This window comes from Chanodichthys erythropterus, chromosome 11 (genome assembly GCF_024489055.1).
Source record: "Chanodichthys erythropterus isolate Z2021 chromosome 11, ASM2448905v1, whole genome shotgun sequence".
Classification (NCBI taxonomy): Eukaryota; Metazoa; Chordata; class Actinopteri; order Cypriniformes; family Xenocyprididae; genus Chanodichthys; species Chanodichthys erythropterus.
In genome coordinates, this window is record NC_090231.1 from 23,017,988 (window position 1) to 23,041,558 (window position 23,571).

At 36.2% G+C, this 23,571-nt stretch overlaps 1 protein-coding gene across 3 annotated transcripts; it reads left to right on the forward strand.

Annotated features, from left to right (window-relative positions):
- On the forward strand, positions 1–23,465 carry cmtm4 (CKLF-like MARVEL transmembrane domain containing 4). Of its 3 annotated transcripts, XM_067402067.1 has the most exons (6): positions 1–330; positions 424–685; positions 8,087–8,263; positions 8,811–8,840; positions 17,993–18,091; positions 21,319–23,465. In XM_067402067.1, exons 2-6 carry the CDS (start codon positions 500–502, stop codon positions 21,481–21,483), a joined length of 657 nt encoding a protein of 218 aa, XP_067258168.1. In that variant the 5' UTR covers positions 1–330; positions 424–499; the 3' UTR covers positions 21,484–23,465. The 3 variants fall into 3 exon arrangements, with proteins under 3 accessions (XP_067258168.1, XP_067258167.1, XP_067258169.1); XM_067402066.1 differs by having other exon boundaries at positions 1–685; XM_067402068.1 differs by lacking the exon at positions 8,811–8,840 and having other exon boundaries at positions 1–685.
- Positions 23,466–23,571: the final 106 nt, after the last annotated feature.

A 23,571-nucleotide genomic window follows, 5' to 3' on the forward strand; every position in this document is an offset into this window, starting at 1 on the left:
TTGATGAATCTAACGATCTTCACCTGCATACGAGAAGACAAGAACTTAAAGCTTGACGTTAGAAATATGACTGTTGTGTGCTTTTGTTTCTCTGCCATCAGTCGTAAAGACTTTACTTGAAAGCGTCTTTCCAAACAGGAATGTAGTTTGGGGGCGGAGACTCGCAGCAACATTACATTCTGCATCCAGAAACTGTGAAATATGGACACTGCCATGAGATCAGTCGTGACCATTCGAGCTCGTTCAGCTCTATTCATAACAGAATCCAAGCACAGCACAAAGGCAGGAATGGGATTGGAGAGGTGGATGTAGTGTTTGGGCTCGGGATCTGTAGGTCATACACACGGCTGGAGTTTACGGTGAACGTTTTGTAACAAGGCTTGTTCTTTGTTGAGACATTGTTTTCTGCCTGGCTGTTTTCAGAGGACCAGCGGATCGCTGTTTCAGCCCCAGATCTGCTCTTGTATTTGGGCGGGACGTGGAGATAAAAGAGTTCAGCATGAGGAATAACCAGGAGGCAGAGGGCTTTGATGGCGAGGCCTCCAACACCTCGATGATTTCAGGAGCCACTAGTCCGTATCAGCCGACCACCGAGCCCGTGCACTCCAGAAACGTGTTCAGGTCCATCAGGTGTGACCTGGACTATCTCAAATCAATTTTCGGTATTTTAAAAGTTATCGAAGTGGTAAGTTCAAATAGTGATGGTGTTTCACCATTCCATGAAAATGGTATGAGCCCTAGAAGTGTTTTCATTACTGAACTTCAGCAAGGTGTATTGCAACAGTCTTGAGCAGGACAGCAAAAGTAAAGATGACTTTATCAACAGTGCCATTTCTTTCTTTCTTTCTTTCTTTCTTTCTTTCTTTCTTTCTTTCTTTCTTTCTTTCTTTCTTTCTTTCTTTCTTTCTTTCTTTCTTTCTTTCTTTCTTTCTTTCTTTCTTTCTTTCTTTCTTTCTTTCTTTCTTTCTTTCTTTCTTTCTTTCAGAGATTATTGTATTTATGTTATATTTACATATTTTCTCATGTTAGGCTGTGAGCAAGACAAATTTCCCATCTTTGGGATTTTATTCAAGGTAAAATATTTAAAGCAAAACGGATGTCTCCATCATCCAAACAGTCATCATCATCCAAAAAAAAAAAAAAAAAAACAAAAAACTTTTTCTGCATAAGATGACAGATCTGCTTTCCACATATTTCAGTTAGATATTCACTCCTGATAACGTTCTTCTCATATTGGATTAGTGTGAGGAGGGCAGATTTCCTCTTTTTGGGGGGTTTGAAATAAAAATATTTCCTGTTGGATACGTGCCGACAGGCATCAAAATCTCTGGAATGCATTGGTGACGGAGGGGAAAGATGTCTGGAGTCTGAATGAATTAACTTTCAGATTGCACTTTTTTAGGTGTCCTTGATTGGCAAAACACCAAAAAGCTACAGAGTCACTGTGGTCAAACAAAACAAACTCATATAAGAGCTTTCTGACTGTGAACCTCAGCCAGATGTTGAAAAAGGAGTGGGAAGTGTAAGGAGAGAGGAAAAAAAAAATGTCTCTCTGTTGTTCTGCTAGCTCAGCAAAAGCAAAGCATCTCAGATTGGGCCCTCATGGTGATGCACAGTTAAGAAAGTGCATGCACAGGGGGAAAATGGAGTGAAACTAAGGAAGTCATTATGCGAAACAAAGTCTTGTGTACGCTGCCAAAGGAAACAACCTGTGTGCCAAATACAGAAGATAGCTTGTCTTCAAAGATTGCTTAATGAATCAAGTTTTCTGCTTTTATGTGTGTCTCAAGGCAAATTACTTCACAGACAGATTTTAATCAGATTTATTAAATGATAATACATGGAAGCACACGTACTAGCTGACAGAGTGGACATGTGGAGTACATGCGATGCTTTTATCTTTATGAGCATAATGAGTGTCGTTCTATCTATGCTGTTTTATGTGAACCCAGAAGCTTTATTTGCCTGTAGAGTCAAATTACAGACAGGCACGGGTAGTACGTTTCGTATTGAATTAATGAACAGGTTAGTGAGAGGGAATGAGTTAATACTGAACTAAAAACTAAACAGGATATGATTCAGAATGTTCCCACATATCTTTTAAATTGCAACATTCCAGTGATATCCCTTGAGGTGTTTTGAGCTGCGACCATAAAATTTCGGAATTGTTTGAATGTGTGATCAATCATTCCTCAAAACAGAGATTTAATATATTACCCATGCATTGCATATGAGGGAGGCTGTGTCGAGCTCTGCTAGTTAGACTTTAGTTTTATTAGGTTCTTGCTTTTGTCACATTATCGTGTTTTTGTGTGTGGTGACTCTGGGCGCTGTGCACTGGATAAGTCCCCATTCTGTCCTGCTAACAATCTTGAGTGCATTTTGATTGTTTAAGATGTTTTTTGGGGGAAATTGAAGTAGATTGATCTGTAGCACAGGACTTTTCACATGGCTGCATGTTTCCTGCAGCTGGCTTGCCAAGGATATTCAACCATGGCTGTTTCTCCATGTAGTGGCCAATGATTTACCTAAGGCCCCCGTGGGATAAGGATAAGGAGGAGACTTTTTGACTGTTTAATCTTTGTGAAATGTTTTGTCCATCTGCAGATGTGGTTTTCTTGGCTAATGTCAATGGATAACCCCATTCCATTCACAAGAACACAAATAATCATTGGACTTTTGTATACAAATATAATCTGTTGGGCTTCTACAAAAATATTATTCTTAGTGGGCGTTTCTTAGGGTTTACATAACGTGTTTTTGCAAATCTAGACAGAAAAGATTGAGATGCAAGCTGTCTGATATTTACAGTAAAGCAAAAGCATACTAATTAAAGAACCAGTGCTAAAATACATTTTTAATTAACAGTAAATAACTATACAATAAAATAAGCATATTCTTATCACTTGGTTAAGTTTTTTTTTTTTTTTTAATTGAAGGTTTTTGAAAGCCTCTAATGCTCACCAAGGTTGCATTAATTTGATTAATAAAACAGTATAACATTTTAATTACAGTTTAAAATAATTGGATTTTCCACAGCCATTACTCCAGTTTTCTGTTACATGATCCTTTAAAAATCATCATAATATGCTCAAGAAACATTTCTTATTATTATCATTGTTGAAAACAATTGTGCTGCTTAAAGGGTTAGTTCACCAAAAAAAAAGAAAATTCTGTCATTTATTACTCACCCTCATGTCATTTCACACCCGTAAGACCTTCGTTAATCTTCGGAACACAAATTAAGATATTTTAGTTGAAATCCGATGGCTCCGTGAGGCCTGTATAGGGAGCAATGACATTTCCTCTCTCAAGATCCATTAATGTACTAAAAACATATTTAAATCAGTTCATGTGAGTACAGTGGTTCAATATTAATATTATAAAGCGACGAGAATATTTTGGTGTGCCAAAAACAAAATAACGACTTGTTTAGTGATGGCCAATTTTCAAAACACTGCTTCAGGAAGCTTCGGAGCATAAATTAATCAGTGTATCGAATCTGCTGTTCAGAGCGCCAAAGTCACGTGATTTCAGCCGTTGGCAGTTTGACACACGATCCGAATCATGATTCAATACGCTGATTCATTATGCTCCGAAGCTTCATGAAGCAGTGTTTTGAAATCGGCCATCACTAAATAAGTCGTTATTTTGTTTTTTTGGTGCAGCAAAAATATTCTCGCCGCTTTATAATATTAATATTGAGCCACTGTACTCACATGAACCGATTTAAATATGTTTTTAGTACCTTTTATGGAACTAAAATATCTTAATTTGTGTTCCGAATATTAACGAAGGTCTTACAGGTGTGGAACGGCATGAGGGTAAGTAATAAATGACAGAATTTTCATTTTTGGGTGAACTAACCCTTTATTTTTTTTTTGTCGAAAATGGATGCATTTTATTCAGGATTCTTTGATGAATTGAAAGTACAAAAGAACAGCATTCATCTGAAATAGAAATCATTATAATTGTTGTTATATAAAGAAATATACATTTCTTTACTGCCACACCCTTGCTAAATAAAAGTATTTAATTCTTTAAAAATAAATAAATAAAATCTTACTGAACCCAAACTTTTGAATGGTAGTATATAAGAAAAAATCTCGGTAAACTAGTTGACCTCACTAATCAACTAAACAGTTGCTACTTCTTGTCCCTAAATTAAACTCCTTTAAATGTCCTTTGGCACAGAGACTTTCCAATCTTTTGTTATGGCTTTCTTTCAGTTTGACCAGGAAGGACCCTGTCTATTTAGAATGTAGTTTCAGCCCTGAAGGGCAAAACTATTGACCTTTCCACTGTCTATGTGAGTTCTGAAAATGAAGCCACTGGGGGCCGGTTGCATAAACCGCTAAGACTGGTCTTACAAGTTAGACTTTAAAAAAAAAAAAAAAAAAATCGGTTACATAAAAATGTAGATTTGCCTAATTTGATACAAAAAAAAAAAAAAAAAAAAAAAAAAAGAGTAAGACTGAATGCCCCATTGACGAACTGATAGTGGGTCATACTCGATCTTAAGACACTGTCTTAACATAATGGCTATGTTTATGCCACTGGCATTTTACCTTAGAAGATAGAGTTTTTGATAATGGAGAGTTAAATATAATGAAAGCTCTAATTTAGAGAGTTGATGGACTTACTAGATGCTTTTCGCCTGTGCACTTCTCCACTCACTCTTGTGAAACTTATGTAATGTGGAGAGTTTGCTTGTCTGCAAACATGTCCAAGGTCAAGAAGCTTTGAAATAGTGGTTTAAATTTTGTGCAAGGAACAATTCCCTTTAGGCAAGGAAAAGACTTGGGTGGGAGCTGAAAGGCTCATTTCCGTTTCAGGAGGAGCTCTTGGAACACAACGCAAGCTGTCAGACCAATCCTCCCACCATTAATTTTCTGGGCACAACAGATGGTGTGTGTACAAACTGGGGATTTGACTCCATGTGGCCATTGCTACAAGGAACTTGCTGATTGCCTAATGTAGGGGGGGCTCTGAAGGATGACAGAAGGAGGAGTAGGGTGACATATAAACACTATTTAAAATCTTAGGCTTTCTGTGCGCCTGACACCTGCTGTCTTGTGGGACACACGCTCTACTGCATTTATCAAGATCAATGACCTCATCTCCAAATACACATCTTTAGCTCTTTTTGATGGTGCATGACAGTCAACTACAGTGATGCTGGCTCTGCTGGCACTTTGACAGGAAAGTGATGATATGAGCAGTCATTTATCTTTGGTCCACACTTCCCTAATGTGATCAGTGCAAATAAGCCGGATGGATAAGCTGCAATAAGCGGTTGACGCTTTGTGATAACATTCAGCCTTCCAGAGAATTACAGAGAATTTTTGGAAGAAAACTACTGCTGGTGGCTATTTTAACAGAGTGCATTATATATATTTATATATATATATATATATATATATATATATATATATATATATATATATATATATATATATATATATATATATATATATATATATATATATATATATTTTATATATAAATATAACAAATTTTTCTTAAATATATACATGCATGTGTATGTATTTATATATACATAATAATTATACACAGTACACACACATATATTATGTAAACACAAACTTTTCTTTTGGATGCGATTAATCTTTTGACAGCACTACTTTTTTAGTTTTTTCCACACAATAGAAATCAGTGGTCACCAAACCTGTTTGGCTTCCAACATGATTCAAAATATCTTCTTTAGTTTTCCACAGAAGAAAGGAATTCATACAGGTTTGGAATGATTTAAGGATGAGCAAATGATGACAGAGTTTTTATTTTTGGGTAAACTGTCCTCTTGAGATTTACTGTTGGTTGCTTTGATAATGGTTCAGTCAGAATAAATCAACCATCTGGAAGGGAAAGTACTAGGAAGAGAATGTAAATCGTAATTTGATTTAGTGTCTTCATGAAGTTAAAATAACACAATTTATAGCAATGATATTAACACATCATATTTTGTTGTGAATTTATTTAAGCTAATAGTAAAGCAATAAGAAATGATCTGTCTTTATAAAACTGCTAATTCAGTTTGATAAGTTGATAAGATTTGTATAACAAATGCTCTTTATATTATTAAATGTTTTATTTTTGATATTTGTTTTGTGAAAGAAAAGAGGAAAGTCTTTTTGCATTGTAGATCAAGTGACTGCTGCTGCCATGGAAAATCTCTGATCTTTTCTGGTCTCATACAGTAATTGCATCATGTTGGCTGTGCTTGACTTGATTTGCATTTCAAATGCACAGCATGAGCCTCGAAGAAAGAATGCAGAATTTTGTTGGGTCTTATTTTCTTTATTGTTTGACAAGTTGATTGAGAGGCCCTGAGCATTCAATATTTTAGTCCACAAATTAAAAACTGTTTTTGGTCCCTCTCAAATGGGACCCTTTGCAGTTTTCCATAGACTCCACACTTTGGTCATGTAATGCATAAACTTGAATAGCAGACCCAGCCATCAAGGGTTAGTTCACCCAAAAGTGAAAATTCTGTCATTTGTTACTCACCCTCATGCCGTTCCACACCCGTAAGACATTCGTTCATCTTCAGAGTGCAAATTAAGATATTTTAGTTGAAATCCGATGGCTCCGTGAGGCCTTCATAGGGAGCAATGACATTTCCTCTCTCAAGATCCATAAAGGTACTAAAAACATTTAAATCGGTTCATGTGAGTACAGTGGTTCAATATTAATATTATAAAGTGACGAGAATATTTTTGCTGCGCCAAAAAACAACAAAATACGACTTATATAGTGATGGCCGACTTCAAAACACTGCTTCAGGAAGCTTCGGAGCATAATAAATCAGCGTGTCGAATCAGTGGTTCGGAGCGCCAAAGTCACGTGATTTCAGCAGTTTGGCAGTTTGACACGTGATCTGAATCATGATTCGACACAGAAGAATCATAACACAGTGTTTTGAAATCGGCCATCACTAAATAGGTCGTTATTTTGTTTTTTTGGCACACCAAAAATATTTTCGTTGCTTTATAATATTAATATTGAACCACTGTACTCACATGAACAGATTTAAATATGTTTTTAGTACATTAATGGATCTTGAGAGAGGAAATGTCATTGCTGGCTATGGAGGCCTCACTGAGCCATTGGATTTCATTTTCATATCTTAATTTGTGTTCCGAAGATTAACGAAGATCTTACAGGTGTGGAACGGCATTAGGGTGAGTAATAAATGACAGAATTTTTATTTTTGGGTGAACTAACCCTTTAATTCCAGTGTGGACTTCACAAAAGTTGTTTTTTAGCTTCACCTTGAGCACTCTTATGAACCATAAAATGACAAAATGGATACCCTATATTGTCATGGTCTAGTGGATGGTTTTGCTTTTATTTTTCAGCATCAGAAGAAGCTAAATTTGTTGGCTGACTATCACTGTTGTTCCATTAGCAAGCCTACGTCCAATGCTTTATTCATCACAGAAATCATTCATACTGCTGGGAGGTTTCCACATTGTGCTTCCATTTCTAGATGTGTGCATCTGCCGTATGACAGCATCCGGTCCAGGCCAGCTGGAAATGGCCCCCGTCTGGATGTTGGAATGTTTTGTGGCAGTAGTTCTGTCTCCTCTTTTGGAGCGAGCCAACCTGTAATCTGTCTGAGGTTTTATACTGGAGAGTCAAGGCTGCATAACACCTAAATAGCATTTTAACCTCAGAATTCTTCCCGTGCTGTGGTCTACTGACAAATGCGGCAGGAAAACATTGGTGAACCCTCTGCGACTTCAGTAGGGTTCAACATACTCTGCAAGGCCCTGTTATGACCATGTGGAAAACGCATTACAAAGTAAGCCCTGAATGTAGATGAGTCATTTATACCTTGAAACAGCCTTTTGAGAAAAATACTTTCTTGTGGTTTTTCACAAAGGACTACATTGTATTATATTGTGGTCTTAAATCAGACACCATGATTTTCACAGAGATAAATCAGCATAGTTGTATCGTTTAAGTCAACATCAGATGCTGGCTTTGATTTTCTGCATGATAAAATAAAGTGAGTTGTTTATTGCTGGGACAAATGCTTGTTGTTTTCTCCTCTCTGTTGCAGGTCCTGGCTCTCATTTCTTTCATCTTTATTGAGACTATCATGATGTGCTCGCCCTGTGCCGGCGTCTACCTCTTTGAGTTTGTCAGCTGCAGTGCCTTCGTTGTCACAGGCGTCTTGCTCCTCATCTTCAGCCTGAACCTGCACACCAAAGTGCCGCATGTCAACTGGAGTCTAACAGTATGTCATTCTTATTAACTTAATGATTTGATTTCCACACAAATCCTTCACAACTTTAGACTTTTAAAAGGATAGCTCGCCCCAAAAATGAAAACTCTGTTGTCATTTATTTACCCTCATTTTGTTCCAAAACTGACTATCTTAGCATTACTTCATTTTAAGTCATTATTTAATTATGTTTTCTGTCATTTTCTGATGTGGAGCAGCATTTTTCCTTCAATCACATTTTTTATGGCATAATATATGGTCCAATCCTGCTCCTGGAGGGCCAACATCCTACAGTTTCTAGCTTCAACCCCAGTTAAAAACACCTGAACAATCTCATCAAGGTCTTACTAGGCATACTAAAAACTCCCAGGCAGGTGTGTTGAGGCTAAACTTTACAGGACAGTGGCCCTCCAGGAGCAGGTTTGGATAAAATTTTAAGAAACACTTGTGATAATAGATTAGTTATTTGTGGCAATCAGCTGCCTCCATAAATAAAACAGTTTTTCTGTTGCCATGACATGCTGATAATTAGAAAAATAAGCTGCTCTCTTGTGTCTAGTGCTGCCGCGGAGGAGGCCATGCGCACAGGGTTCGTATTGCTCAGAATGGGAGCTTGTGTGCTCACAGCTCTCATTAAACCCGCTTCTAGCAAACATTGAATGGCTGCTCTTGGGAGATGAATTTACTGATTCACTGAAAGATTAATAAGGCATGGTTCCCTTTGTCCCCCTGCCTATACACACACTCTCACTCACAAAGCTCAGCATAATTGGACCTCAGTGATGTGGATCTATTACAGAGCTTATGATGGAAAAGGCTGTGTAGAGTTTTATTTCCAGAGCTGTGCATGTACCAAGAAAAGTAACAGCAACTCACATCCAATGATAACTATCACGTTGCATTATGGTATACACAAGAATATGTGCTTAACCTCACACAGACAAGAAGAAAGTGCCTCTACCAATTTACGTTCAAATTTCTGTGTTTTCTTTAATATTTCATTTGCCCTCCCAGATGAACAGTAGATGGAAAAAGTTGAACCCTTGTTTGCAAACTGGTTTCAAAAAGTCCTTAATTTATGCTTTTAGCATAGGGCTTTTTAATCATGATCACTCTTGAGTTATTAAGCATCGTTTGTGATATTGTCTCACTGTTTATTTATCTTACTTTTTCTTTTTTCTCCATTTGACATTTATTTTATTTTGCACTGGTAACAAGCCTCCACAAGCTTTCATGCTTGAGGTTGCCAGATGCCAAGAGCTGAAATCCCCCACCCAGTGTTTTATGAAATCTCAACCTGGTAACTGCCCTGCAAAAAAGCACTGATGATCTGGAAATACTGACAAACATATGTGTTGGATTTTAGGTATCTCCATTGCGATATTCTGCTCAAATAAAAGTGTAATACAGCCAGTCTGTTTGCTGCGACTAAACCCGTTAGCAAACCTTGTCAGTGACGAACTGTAATAAATCCAAACATGAATCTTGACTATATTGTTTGCGATTATTGGTGTTGAATAGATGCATTCACACAACCTTTGTGCTAATACAAAGTCTTTTTGTTGTTTTAATAGAAAAATGTTAACACACTTTTAGATTTATCGGAACTAACATTAGGAACTTCAATGTTTTAACTTTTGTCAGAAGCTTCTTAAGGTTTTACCAGTTTTCATAATGTAGGGAGTGTGTTAATGTATATAATAAGTATAATAAATCAAGAAACTAGATGAGGTCAAATAAACTCTTATGAGTTTGAGCTTATTTTCTCTTGATTGTGCTTTTGTGAAAGTGCAATAATTATGATGAACTTTTTTATAATTTTCAAAATAATCATGATTATCAGTTTAACCATTTATTGTGCAGCCCTAATTAAACCTCAAATATACATGTATAAAGAAAGCATAGAGCATCACATTTTGATTTAGGACTAGACCTTTACTCTGTCTTAATGCTTTGACAAGTTGTTTGTTTTGGCACTTTTGGACTTTTTTGTGTATCATTTTATTTTATTATCAGTGGAGAAATAAGAAGAAATGGTGGGGGATAAAAGATGGAATGAGATCAAGAAATGTTGAGAGCCAGATTGTGTAGGTCATGGGGGGAGATGTTAAACAGGGTTTTCGAGATGTCCATTCGATGAGTGTGAGTATGTATGCTTGTGTGTATTTTGAATACTGACGAGTTGGGGTTTTCTTAGTATTGCCATGGCTCATTGGGAGAACTGTGATCTTTAGGACCATTTCAGCTGTGGTGGGGCTTTGGAGGTTTTGGACTGAGCATCATCTCCTGCCAGGCGAACCCTCTGGGCCCAGGCCTCTCATTTGTTCTGGAATGAATGCACAGGGACGGGGATTTGTTCAGTAACAGCCTTGCTCTCCTGCCCTCCTTCATGTTTGTATCTCTTGACTTTCGTAACTTCACCACTGCTGTGCTTCAGGATCTTTCACATAACACAGTGCTAAAAGTAAACAGTCCTTTTGGTCCTGTAATTGTGGTCTCAAAAGAGGGTTTTTCCCCCTTTTTTCATTTTGAGATAAAGTCCTCCCAAACCCAGCAGCAATTAAACTTCTCCCTATAAAGAGCAGAACTGTGTGTTTTAAGTCTTAAAGGTGCCATTGAACGTTTTAACGTTTGTAATATAAGTCTAAGGTGTCCCCTGAATGTATCTGTGAAGTTTCAGCTCAAAATACCCCATAGATTTTTTTAATTCATTTTTTTAACTGCCTATTTTGGGGCATAATTAGAAATGAGCCGATTCATGTTGCGGCCCCTTTAAATGCTCACGCTCCCTGCCCACGGAGCTCACGCTTGCCTTAAACATTGTATAAACAAAGTTTACACTGCTCATATAACCCCCAAAATGGATCTTTACAAAGTGTTCGTCATGCATACTGCATGCATGCGTCGCATTATGTGAGTATTGTATTTATTTGGATGTTTACATTTGATTCTGAATGAGCTTGAGGCTATGCTCCGTGGCTAATGCTACACTGTTGCAGAGATTTATAAAGAATGAAGTTGTGTTTATGAATTATACAGACTGCAAGTGTTTAATAATGAAAATAGCGACGGCTCGTCTCCATGAATACAATAAGAAACAATGGTAACTTTAACCACATTTAACAGTACATTAGCAACATGTTAACGAAACATTTAGAAAGACAATTTACAAATATCACTAAAAATATCATGATATCATGGATCATGTCAGTTATTATCACTCCATCTGCCATTTTTTGCTATTGTTCTTGCTTGCTTACCTAGTCTGATGATTCGGCTTTGCACATCCAGATGTTAATACTGGCTGCCCTTATCGAATGCCTTGAACATGGGCTGGCATATGCAAATATTGGGGGCGTACACCCCGACTGTTATGTAACAGTCAGTTTTATGTTGAGATTCGCCTGTTCTTCAGAGGTCTTTTAAACAAATGAGATTTATATAAGGAGGAGGAAACAATGGAGTTTGAGACTCACTGTATGTCATTCCCATGTACTGAACTCTTGTTATTTAATTAATTCTAGTGTTATTTCTAGTTTTTAATTCTAGGACACCTTTAAAATCTTTTTTGCACTAAATCAGTGCATGTCTACCAACATTGATTTACTTTACATGGCAGCTGATCGTACGCGCAAAGCGTTTCGGCAGTTGGCTACAGAGGGACGGTTGTGAGGGACGGTCCGTCTATTGTACAGCACCCCCTACTCCTGCTGAGTGCTTTGATGGTGTGATTCAGTGCCAGGCTCAAAGGGGGCTGGCATGATGACTGACATTATTGAAAGTGATAGGTCAGTAGAATGAGCACATTCAGTTCGCGGTGGTACTCTGGCACCATTGTACCCATTCACAAACCTTCTCTAACCACACACATATACATACATACACAGAAAAGCATGGCCAGTGTTCACTAAACACAACTAGAAATAGATGGTGTATTTTAACAGGAAATGAGGAGAGATTTGACTTTGTGAGGTGACGGGATAATGATTGGTTTTACATTGTGTGCTTTGATAGAATGGCCTCTCTGAGACTTGAGACGCCTTGCAGTAAACCTATGATTATGTGTCATTACTGAACATGAGCTACAGAACGATTGCGAGAGGGCTAAAGATGCATTAAAGATAAGTCATGTGGAAATGGGACTCATTAAGACTTGTAAGACAGCAAAAATTATTATTATTCTAATAACTATGGCTGCACCCAAAAGCTGAAACATGCTGCCTCCACAGGCAGCATATGGGAGGTAGGGAGGCAACATGGCATGTCTCTGAATCCTATGATAGTGCCACATCCTGTCTACAGAGATACCTTCATCTGATCGATTTTAAAAGGCAGCATAGATATCCTTCGCTGCCTATAATAATAATATATGGTGTGTTAGATACAGTAATAGTTCGGCTATAAAATAAAAATGGCAGCTGAAAGTTGAGGTTGTTGGTCAGATTGTGTATCAATGCACGTTTTTGACCAACTTTTTTTTTTTTTTTACATTTCTGTAGTTTTGGTCAGTTTTGTAAGTGATTAAATATTTGCTTAGTTGTCACCAAAGCTCTCTCTTTTTTGTTGTAATTCATTAAACCGTTATGCTGCCTCCGTGCCTCGGAAGTCTGTCCAAAATCAGTGTTGTGAGGTACCTTCGGGCGTAAACACTGCCTGCGAAGTCATTGCCTGATCGGGCAGCAGGGCAGGCTTTCGGATGCAGCCGATGTAGATGTAATAACTAATTGTATAGGGAGCATTTCCAGATGGAGGACAAGGGTTAATATAGCAGCATGCTGTCTCTCTACACAAAGAGCATCAGCCCCAGCACACCAAATAAAGGCCTAGGAAAAGCTTTTAGCAGCTTCATTTAAAGCTAATCTCACCACCGAAGCGGATGAAGAGATATGACTGAACCTTCAGGATTCAGGTTATTTCGCCCTGCAAACTTGGAATGGAATTAGTTTTTTTTTTTTTTCCTTCACATTTTCTAGATCTATGGGCCTCCTGTTGCCTAAAGCAGTTTGTAACTCAGTATTAACGCACCACTGAGAATATTTGGCGCAGGCTGTATACGGTGCAGAAGCTCTGCTAAGACCCCACCTAATTCTCTGTTTCTCTTTTTCTTACACACATATGCATGCATGTTTTACATGGATTCCCTGCTTGAATATGGCATAAAATAATATATATATATATATAATATCCTATGCATAAATAACTTTTTGGGCAGAAGTTTGGGGTCGTTAAGATTTTGTAATGTTTTTGAAAAGTCTTCATGCTCACCCAGGCTGCATTTATTTGATCAAAAATAAAGTAAAAATGATAATATAATCATATATATATATAAACAACTTTTTTCTATTATTTAAATATATTTTAATTAAAATACAATTTATTCCTGTGATGCATAGAATTTTCAGCATATTTACTCCGGTCTTCAGTGTCACATGATCCTTCAGAAATCATTCTAAATATGCTGATTTGATACTCAAGGAATATTTTTTATTATCAGCATTGAAAACAGTTGTACTGCTTAATATTTTTTTGGAAACTGATACTTTGTTTCAGGATTCTTTTATGAATAGTTGTAATAGTTTTATGAATAATTTATGAACATTAAATTACTATACTGTCAGTTTTGATCAATTTAATGCATCCTTGCTCAATAAAAGTATTTATTTCTTCCAAAAAAGTCCTTTGAGGGCTGCAGTGGCTGTTAAATACATAAGAGATCTGAACCCAGTGTGAACACTACATTTCCTAATTTTAGACCCCATGAGGCCAGGCCAGTTTGCTTTCTCTACATGCCGTCCGCCAGTAAACACACACACACACACATACACTTTTGTTTTTGTGAATTGTGGGGACTTTCCATAGGCTGCAATGCATTTTATACTGTATAAACCGTACTTTCTATCCCCCTACCCTACCCCTAACCCTAAACCTAACCATCACAGGAAACTGTGCACACCTTTATTTTCTCACAAAAACATCATTTAGTATTTTTACTAATTAATTTACATTGTGGGGACCAGTGGCTGGTCCCCACGATGTAGGTGAACTCAGGTTTATATTACATCATGAGGACATTTGGTCCCCACAATGTAATATAAACAAACACACACACACACACTCCTGCTTTTCAAGGTCACTCATGACTGCTTTTGTGTACAATTTCATATTACTTACATGAACTTATGTAGTAAACCTCCATGATTATTTTTATGAAGCTATTGTGAAGTATGTTCATCATTAAGTAATTCTGTGGACTTAGTACTTTAGTTTAACCTCAAGCATATGCTTTGTATTCTTACACTTAGAATATTTTAAATGCGCCAGCAGTTTTTAACATTATGTGTGTTTCAGAGTTTGGTTTGGCTTGCATTTGATCCATCTGTTGAAGTATGTGTGAAGGCAAAGGCTGGCTTGGCAAGTGTTTGAATGATTGAGACCTTAGCCTGGTTTTGGCATATTAGTTAATGCTCTATATTGCGTGTGTGCATGAGCATGGTTTCGCTTGAGTGAGTGTGTGTGTGGATGAGAAAGAACGAAAGACAGTATCATGTGAGACAGTGTGGACAATCACTCCCATCATGCATTTTGTCACATGGGAGGCCATGCCTAAGTCACGCTGGAGTGCTTACTGGCTGCACACAGGCAAACCACCCTTGCAGCTTTATCCCTTCTCTCCTCTCAGCGTGTGTATTTATGTAGGTTTTAAGGATAAGGATAAAGAAAGAGAAACTGAGACTTTAATGTTCTGTATGTTTACATTATATATATATATATATATATATATATATATATAAAATTATAATTATATAACTGAGACTTTAATGTTCTGTATGTATGTATGTATGTATGTATGTATGTGTGTGTGTATGTATGTATATATATATATATATATATATATATATATATATATATATATATATATATATATATATGTATATATATATGTATATATATATGTATATATATATGTATATATATATGTATATATATATGTATATATATATGTATATATATATGTATATATATATGTATATATATATATATATATATATATATATATATATATATATATATATATATATATATATATATATATATATATATGTGTATATATATAATATGTCTTCAGTCTTCAACTAAATAGTCCCACTAATATGTACTTGCATCAAAACATACTTTTTTCACTTAAAGTGGAAAACCATAAATATAATTAATTATATATTAAATATGTCCTTTTTTTAAACTGTTGAGATTTGTTTAAAAAGTTTGTATTACATCAAAAATCTATATTTTTCAACTCATTTTTAATGATACATCAAAGATTATCATAATTTTTTTTTTTTGCAATTGTTAACTTATCTTAGTAATTCGAAATGACTGTTCAACATACTGTACGTCACAGAAAACATTTGTTTAATTTTCCTAAGATAGAAAAACATGTACATGGTCAATTAATGGTAGACAAATGTAGGGAAGGCAGCACAGTTCAAAAAGTCTTTTACATCTTTAGTGGTTGAACCGTAGTCTGTGATTAGATCACACAGTGCATCCCTTCCTTATCCAGCAAATTCACGTCTCACTGCCCACAAGCGTTATACTACATGTACAAGAGCAGAGGGGAGAAGACGGTCTGTGTTCACTTGAAAACATCAAAGCCAGACGCAGGTTCATTGTGCGTCGGCCTGGGATGTGAAATTCGAGGTGCCGGCCAGTGAGGTTCAGTTTGCGATGTGCTTTGAAGGGCTTGTTACATTTGACCTCCCACAGAGCCAAGGCTCAGACAAAAACCCCTATTCCAGACTCTGAATGCTAAGGAGGAGTGCGCAGAGTACGATTTGGCCTCTTCTCAGAAACCTCCAACTGGTTCCTTTCATTCTCACTCTCTCCTGAAAGCTTAGACTCTGATTTGTAAAAGTATTAAAACTAAACCGTGACGCTATCATTGTAAAGTAGTGGGTGGATTAATTGAGGGAAAACTGTTACAGCAATAAACAAAAATGGGAAAGAAACTCACATACCTCTACCAACGCACAACCGTCAACTCATAACCCCAAAACTGTAAATGAATGACTTTATGGCCCAAATAAAAGGTCTAATAAAATTGTGCAGATGGCAAATACAGTAGGTTGCACACAGCTATATTTCCATATTTTTGCATTTGGTAATACTAAATGCAGCTCACTTGTGGCTCTCACAAAATCCTATGGTTATACAAGGTTTTGAGTTATGGGGTTTTAGTTATCACGAAAATTGCCAGTTTACTCTTGATAGACCTGAACTGGTTTCTGAATGATTGGTTTAAATCACAAGTTACAAGGAAACTGACATCTGAAAGAAGCTATGCTTAGTACACTGTTACGAGATAAGCTTGGACGCGTACTATTACATTTGTATGTTTTTTGCATATGCAGACCTTTAGTCTATATACAGTGGACCTAAAAGGTAGTTGAGCACTTAAGCCACACTTAATAAAAATTGTACACTACTGTTCAAAAGTTTGTATTCATTTTTTTAATAAATTAATGTTATTTTTATTTAGCAAGAACACATTCAGTTGATCAAAAACAGCAGATAAGACTTCTGTTACAAAAAAAAAATAAATAAAAAATCAATTTCAAATAAATGCAAATACATGCAAAAAATGTATGATTGTTTCCACTAAAATATCAAGCAGCAACACAACATGATAATGATTATTCATTATCCAAATCATCATATTAGAATGATTTCTGAAAAATCAAATCACACTGAAAATTGTTTTGTTTTTTCCTAATAATATTTAATATTGCTGTTTTACTGTTTTTTTTTTTTTTTTTTAATCAAAATGCATCCTTGGTGAAGAAAACAATTGGTGTCAAACTAATTCTTGCATCACATGACAAAATATATGTAACAAATCGTTCACAGAAGTGCACTGATAGTGTAACCACAGGTATAATTAATCACATGACAACAAAGTCATTCTGAGAATGAATATAGTAAATAGTAAAAACAACAAAAAAAAATAATTAATTAATTAAAAAAGTAACTAGTTGGTGCATTTGGCTCCCCCTGCCTGTCAAACTGCACCACTGCAGCATGACCACGCCTCACTGCCAGCTCCACTGTTGTGACTCTGGTCATTAAAGGGTTTTCTGAAGTACCATATTACTTCAAACTTGTGAATGTGTAAATGTTGATATGACCTCCCTCATGTTTTTTTTATTATTTCATGAGCTAACATCCATGGCCACATACACACACTGCAGATAAATACAGTTTTCCTTTTCAATCTGTATACTAGAATTTGTTATTTGTAGGAGATGTGTCTCTTTTCTCCTGGAACAGCAATGAAAGTCTATGTCTTGCGTATTTGTAAATTTCGACACCACTCCCACTTGTCACTCCCAAAACTTTGCATTTGTATATGTCTGTTTTAACAGATCAGAGATTATTTTGAATCTGAAAACATTGTGCAATTTTTTTTTTTTTTTTTTTCAACAGCTATTATTCCAGTTTGTAGTATCACATGATCCTTTAGAAATCATTCTAAAAGACTGATTTGGAGCCTGAGATCAAAGCAATAGCAAACCACAATGATCCAATCAATTCCTGATGGACGAAATCAAGTCCCACCCTACATTTCTTCTTGTGCGAGAAGTCTCATAGTTCGTTTCACTTGCATGTAATTATGACACAATAGGGAAGAAAAGACAACTTGTGTTTTAGCCCAGTTTAATCACATTCTCTCCTTCTCTCTTGCAGGATCTAATCAACACTGCCACCAGCACCTTGTTCTTCTTTCTGGCTTCAGTGGTTTTGGCAGCTCTCAACCATCAAACTGGAGCAGAGATTGCAGCTGTGGTACCTATCAAGCTTATTCAGCTCTTTATTTCATGAATTCTGTCCCTGTGGTTGTGGCTGAATTCAAATGTTTAGTCATTTCTCAAGTATTTTAAGTGGGCCCTAATCTGGAAGGGTTTTGCTGCCCTCATGTGGCTGAAATGGAGCACATAGTCATTCCTGGAGAGAGTCCACAGGCAGATGGCGGGAAGTTAGGAGAAATCTTAGTCATGATCCATCTGAATGTTTTACACTGTTTGCTTTGCTTCTTTGATTTTTAACACTGAAAATCTCACTGCTTCCTCTTTTCCTCTTTCTCCATCCAACTTTTCACTCACAGTTTTGCTCTTACATGTTGTTTCTGTCTCAGAATTTAGAATGTGTGTCAAGTTTTTACTGTATCACTTTTTACTAGATCCACAGAAGCTCTGCAGATTCCCACAGAATTTGGACAAATACAGTACTGTGCAAAAGTCTTATTTTTTATTTTTTTTTCTCTCTTTATTAAAGGGTTAGTTCACCCAAAAATGAAAATTCTGTCATTAATTACTCACCATCATGTCGTTCCACACCCGGAAGACCTTCGTTCATCTTCGGAACACAAATTAAGATATTTTTGATGAAATCCGACATGTATATGACTCATCTATAGTCAGCAATATAACCAGCACTTTCAAGGTCCAGAAAGGTACTAAAGACATCATTAAAACCGTCGACTTGACTACAGTGGTTCTACCTTAATTTCATGAAGCGACGAGAATACTTTTTGTGTGCAAAAGCAAAACAAAATTAACTACTTTATTCAACAATCTCTTCTCTTCTGTGTCATTCTCATGTTGTTTACGTCCAGCGCTTCTAGGTTCTACATCATAATGCCAGCTCATTATTGGCTGGCTCCTGTGTCAGCATCACACAAGTGTCGTGGTGCTCACATGATCAGCTTTGGCCAATACTGAGCCAGCATTGAGACGTAAACATGGAAGCTTTCACTATGTTTACTGTGTCACCTGCATAAGGATAATGACAGGGAAGATTATTTTTGTTTTGTTTTTGCGCAAAAGTATTCTTGACCCTTCATAAAATTAAGGTTGAACCACTGCAGTCACATCGACTTTTTTAATGATGTCTTTAGCACCTTTCTGGATCTTGAAAGTGTTGATTATATTGCTGTCTGTCGATGAGTCATATACCTCTCGGATTTCATCAAAAATATCTTAATTTGTGTTCTGAAGATGAACAAAGGTCTTCTGGGTGTGGAACAACATGATGGTGAGTAATTCATGACATAATTTTCATTTTTGAGTGAACTAACCCTTTAAGATACAAACAGAAAATACAGAAAATATGTACAAAAAATGTAAATAATAATAAAAATAATAATAATAAACAAATACAATTTCAGAACAAAATGGCTTAAGCAAAATCAGTATTTAGTGTGACCTCCTGAACTTCTTCCAGTTTTTCAAAGAAGAACTCTGAGAAACTTCTCATCAGATTTTGAAAGTTTTCTTGGCCTTCCAGTCCTTTTCCATTACATTTAGGTTTAAGAGAGCCAGGTTCCTGCTATTGCTCAAGTGTACAGGGATGTCACTAAATACTTGACATTTTAGCCCATATAAGCCTTCTCTCTCTCTCTCTCTCTCTCTCTCTCTCTCTCTCTCTCTCTCTGTCTGTTTTGTTTTGATACTGCATACACATTTTCTGTATTTTCTGGTTATATTCTAATAAAGAGACTGATAAATAATTATATATGGTCATTATACCATTGCAAAAGCAACATCCAATGGTGGCCTAAAACTTTTGCACAGTAATGTATATTATATATATATTTTTTATAAAATAATTGTATTAATTTGAATGTTTTCAGCTGTTTGTAAAAGTGTGGCACTCTCAGATCAGTCCATTTCACAGAATTTATGGAAGTAAAAAATAAAACAAGATAGTAGTGAAATAAAGTTTAAAATAAGAAAAAAAAAAAGTCACATTGTGACAAAAAAAAAAGTTGCAGTCACCTTTTTATTTCCTTTTTACTTTAAGGCAGAAACAGGCTTCTTTAAGAATTCCATTGATTTTCCTCCAAAACCCCCAAAGAAAATGCTTAAAAAAGAAAAGAAAAGAAAAGAAAAGACCACCAACTCCGTTTGGCATTGCGTGTTACAGTATGTTAGAACTGAAGCTGCCATAAGCATCTCGTACTATGCACATACTTTTCCAGTTAGGTTGTGTGTTTTGGTCGAGGCTGTCGACATGACCTCTGTGAAGAGGTTTGTTGTAAATGCTCAGTGAAGAGAAGCAGAAGGCCGAAATGATTCCCAATATTGAAACAGGATCAGATCTCTTACTCAGATCCTAACCTTTATGATTTCTGACACTTTTAGAACCTGAGCTCAGCACAATATCCAACAACACCCTAGAAGTCATAGACTGGGGATTTGTGCTGAGTGTTTTATGATACAGATGTTCTCAGCGGGAAACCACTTTAACACCTGGGGATTTTTCTGAACCACAGGGCTCTGCAAATTCCTTCAGCTCTCACAGCCTGCCAGAGAGAATATTTGCTGTTATCAGCCTCATTCACTTAATATTGCCATTTGCTTTAAAACATATTGATATCATTTAGAAATATAGTAGATTTAATGTTAAATCTATACTTTAACATTCACAATAAAAATTCTGTAATCATTACTGACTTTCATGTCGTTTCAAATCTATAAGACTTTGGTTAACCTTTTTTTAAACACAAATTTAAATATTTTTAACATTGGAGGTTTATGTCCCTCCATTAAAAGTTCAGGTAACCAAAACTTAAAAGATTCCAAAAGGTCATAAAGCCTTCATAAAATGAATCCACATGACTCTAGCTGTTTAATTCAAGTCTTGTGAAGAGATACGATTGCTTTATATGATGAACAGATTTAATGTAGGCTTTTATTTACATATAAACTCCATGTTTGATCTTCTGTGTTTACCTAATGTGATGTGCCCTATTGTATAACCTTTTTGGATCTTTTAAGTTTTGGTTACCTGGCCTGTTTCAATGGAGGGACCGAAACCTCTTTCATTAAAAATATCTTAATTTGTGTTTGAACGATTAACCAAAGTCTTATGTGCTTAGAACAACATGAAGCTCTGTAAATGATAACAGAATTTTCATTTTTGGGTAAACACTCCCTTTAATATTCATAGTTTAAAGCTGAAAACATCCCCCTCCAGTCCTTTTATAGTTATTTTGTGTGTGTTTTCTCCAGATTTTTGGGTTCCTGGTGATGGGAGTATATGGCCTGAACACATATCTGGCAGTACGGAGATGGCGTCTAGGGGATTCACGAGACGGACCCCTGCAGACCAGCGAGTACATCCGAGCCCGCACAGCCTCGAGGGGAGAGGTGGAGTCACGGCCTGAACTGCATTAAAGCACCAATAGAGACTGAGACAAGCCAAGCCCCGTCTGCATTACTGTCACAGTGTGTTCTTCTGTGTATCTTCGTGATGAAAGCCTGATGGCGGGCGGTAAGGATGAGCACTTACAAACAAACAAACAGTTGTGTGAACAGTCTGAAGTGAAACAAACTTATGGCATTTTCATTATAATCAGCCTCAGGCTACCGTCATTCGACTGTATACTTAAATACTGTATCTTTCCGCTAATTAAGGGCTTTACGTTACTATGATCTGGATGAATATTGACAGAAACTCACTCCACTGTGTTCCTAAACTTCTCCCATTAGAGAATCTGAGCGTTTTTTTTATAATGCCTGCAATAAAACAGACGAAGCCTGTCAGTCACCACTTGAAACCACTTCTATTTAGCTCCATTCCCAGCTGGCTAATATGAAAGGATTGTGACTGTTTCTAAAATGTGTCTTATCAAAGATCAGCTGATTTAAGTGATCTTTCTGACTGAAGTGGAATGGGAATTTGTGGGAGTGTTTATGAACAAAAAACTGTTTTTCTCTCTGCTATTGTGTTCCTGTATCAAACACATCTGAGTAAACTGCAGTTGGATTGGACCGTTTGTCTGTAGAGATGAAGTAACTAGATGTTAGGAGCACCAGTATTTATTTTAATGTAAAATATTTTTTATAATACCACAGCTTTGGTAGCTACATTGTACCAAATGTAGTCGTGAATGTGACCCTGTGTTAAAACTGACAACAACAGCTTTCAAATTGTGTGTGTGGGTGATGGGGGCGTGAGTTTTATGAAACCTTTTAGATACTAAACTTTAGATACTTCAGATTTTTAGATACTAAATCTTGTCTATTGTTTTTGTTCTATGTGGTTGTTTCTGTACTCAACCCTGTCCAGTTATCTGTATATATTGATTTAAGCAAGGATAGAGTTTTTGAAGAAGGTGTATATATTACGTATCTGTGTGTATGATATGACATTCATGAAGGGTTCCTGTTTGTATGAATTCTTATGACTGAAACTAACAGACTGTATTTGAAGGAACAAGTGTACTGCAGTACATATGAATGCATTAGCTAAACTGTGTATCTTTTCTGTGTGCCTTAATTGTAGAAGCTTGACTAGTCAAAACGCTCAACTTCCGAACACTAATGTTATTACAACGTTAGCAGAATAACAGCTTATGTGGGTGTGGTATTTCTAAAGTGCTTTATTGATCTTCTAATGGGTCTTTTTAAAAGGAGTGTCATGGAACGACATTGTGAGGGGAACGAAATGTATGTTTTACCACAGATTTGAAGGTCTTGTGCAATTAGTGGAATGATTTTTTTTACCCCCTAGAAAACGATCATTCGTAATATTCGTTTATAGTCATACTTATGTCTTTCTTTCTAAAGTTCTTTAGTGAAGTCACTTTTACGTTTTGGAATAAGACCAATGTTGAAATGAAGTAATTTTGAGGTGTGGACTCACATTATAGTCACAGATGAACACTGTGTGGGCTTGAAAATGTTGAAAGACAATCACAAGAATGATTTAAGTCTCTGCATTAAAGTCATTGATATTTTTTTTTTCCTATTTTGAAAGCAATACTGTGTGCTTATGCTTTAATAATGTGTAAAAGCTTTCACTGTGCTTCGACTATGCTACTAAACTTCTTATCGGAAGATTTTAGCATCAAAATAACTCCAGATTTTGACCATATGGTTCGGACTGTGTTTTCAACTTATAAATCATTGAAATATTTCAAAAGGAGCTATGCTGACATTTTGAGGGACTCAAATTTTGATTATGATTGTACTGTTTTTTGCTGACATTGCCCGTATTCAAGAAAACAATGTGTTATTCCATGTAACAGTGCTATAAATTTGTATTTTTGTATTTATAGAGTTGTGCATAGACTTACAAAATGCTAATTGTTTGAAAATATTTGTGATGGCAATCTTTTCCTCAAATAAATGGATGGATGGACGTTGATCTATAAATGAAAAACCCTTAATATGGTACACTGCATTTATATGGAATCCACTGCATTTTAATTCAGATCTACAGAAATACACCACATTTCACCACTACGTTCAAAATGACTG

What these genes read in the sequence shown, in the direction of transcription:
- cmtm4 (XM_067402066.1), top strand. Translation starts at nt 500, where the DNA reads ATGAGGAATAACCAGGAGGCAGAGGGCTTTGATGGCGAGGCCTCCAAC. An exon ending in TTTTAAAAGTTATCGAAGTG is followed by an intron (nt 686 to 8,086) that starts GTAAGTTCAAAT and finishes TCTCTGTTGCAG; the next exon opens with GTCCTGGCTCTCATTTCTTT. An exon ending in GAGGAGGCCATGCGCACAGG is followed by an intron (nt 8,841 to 17,992) that starts GTTCGTATTGCT and finishes TCTCTCTTGCAG; the next exon opens with GATCTAATCAACACTGCCAC.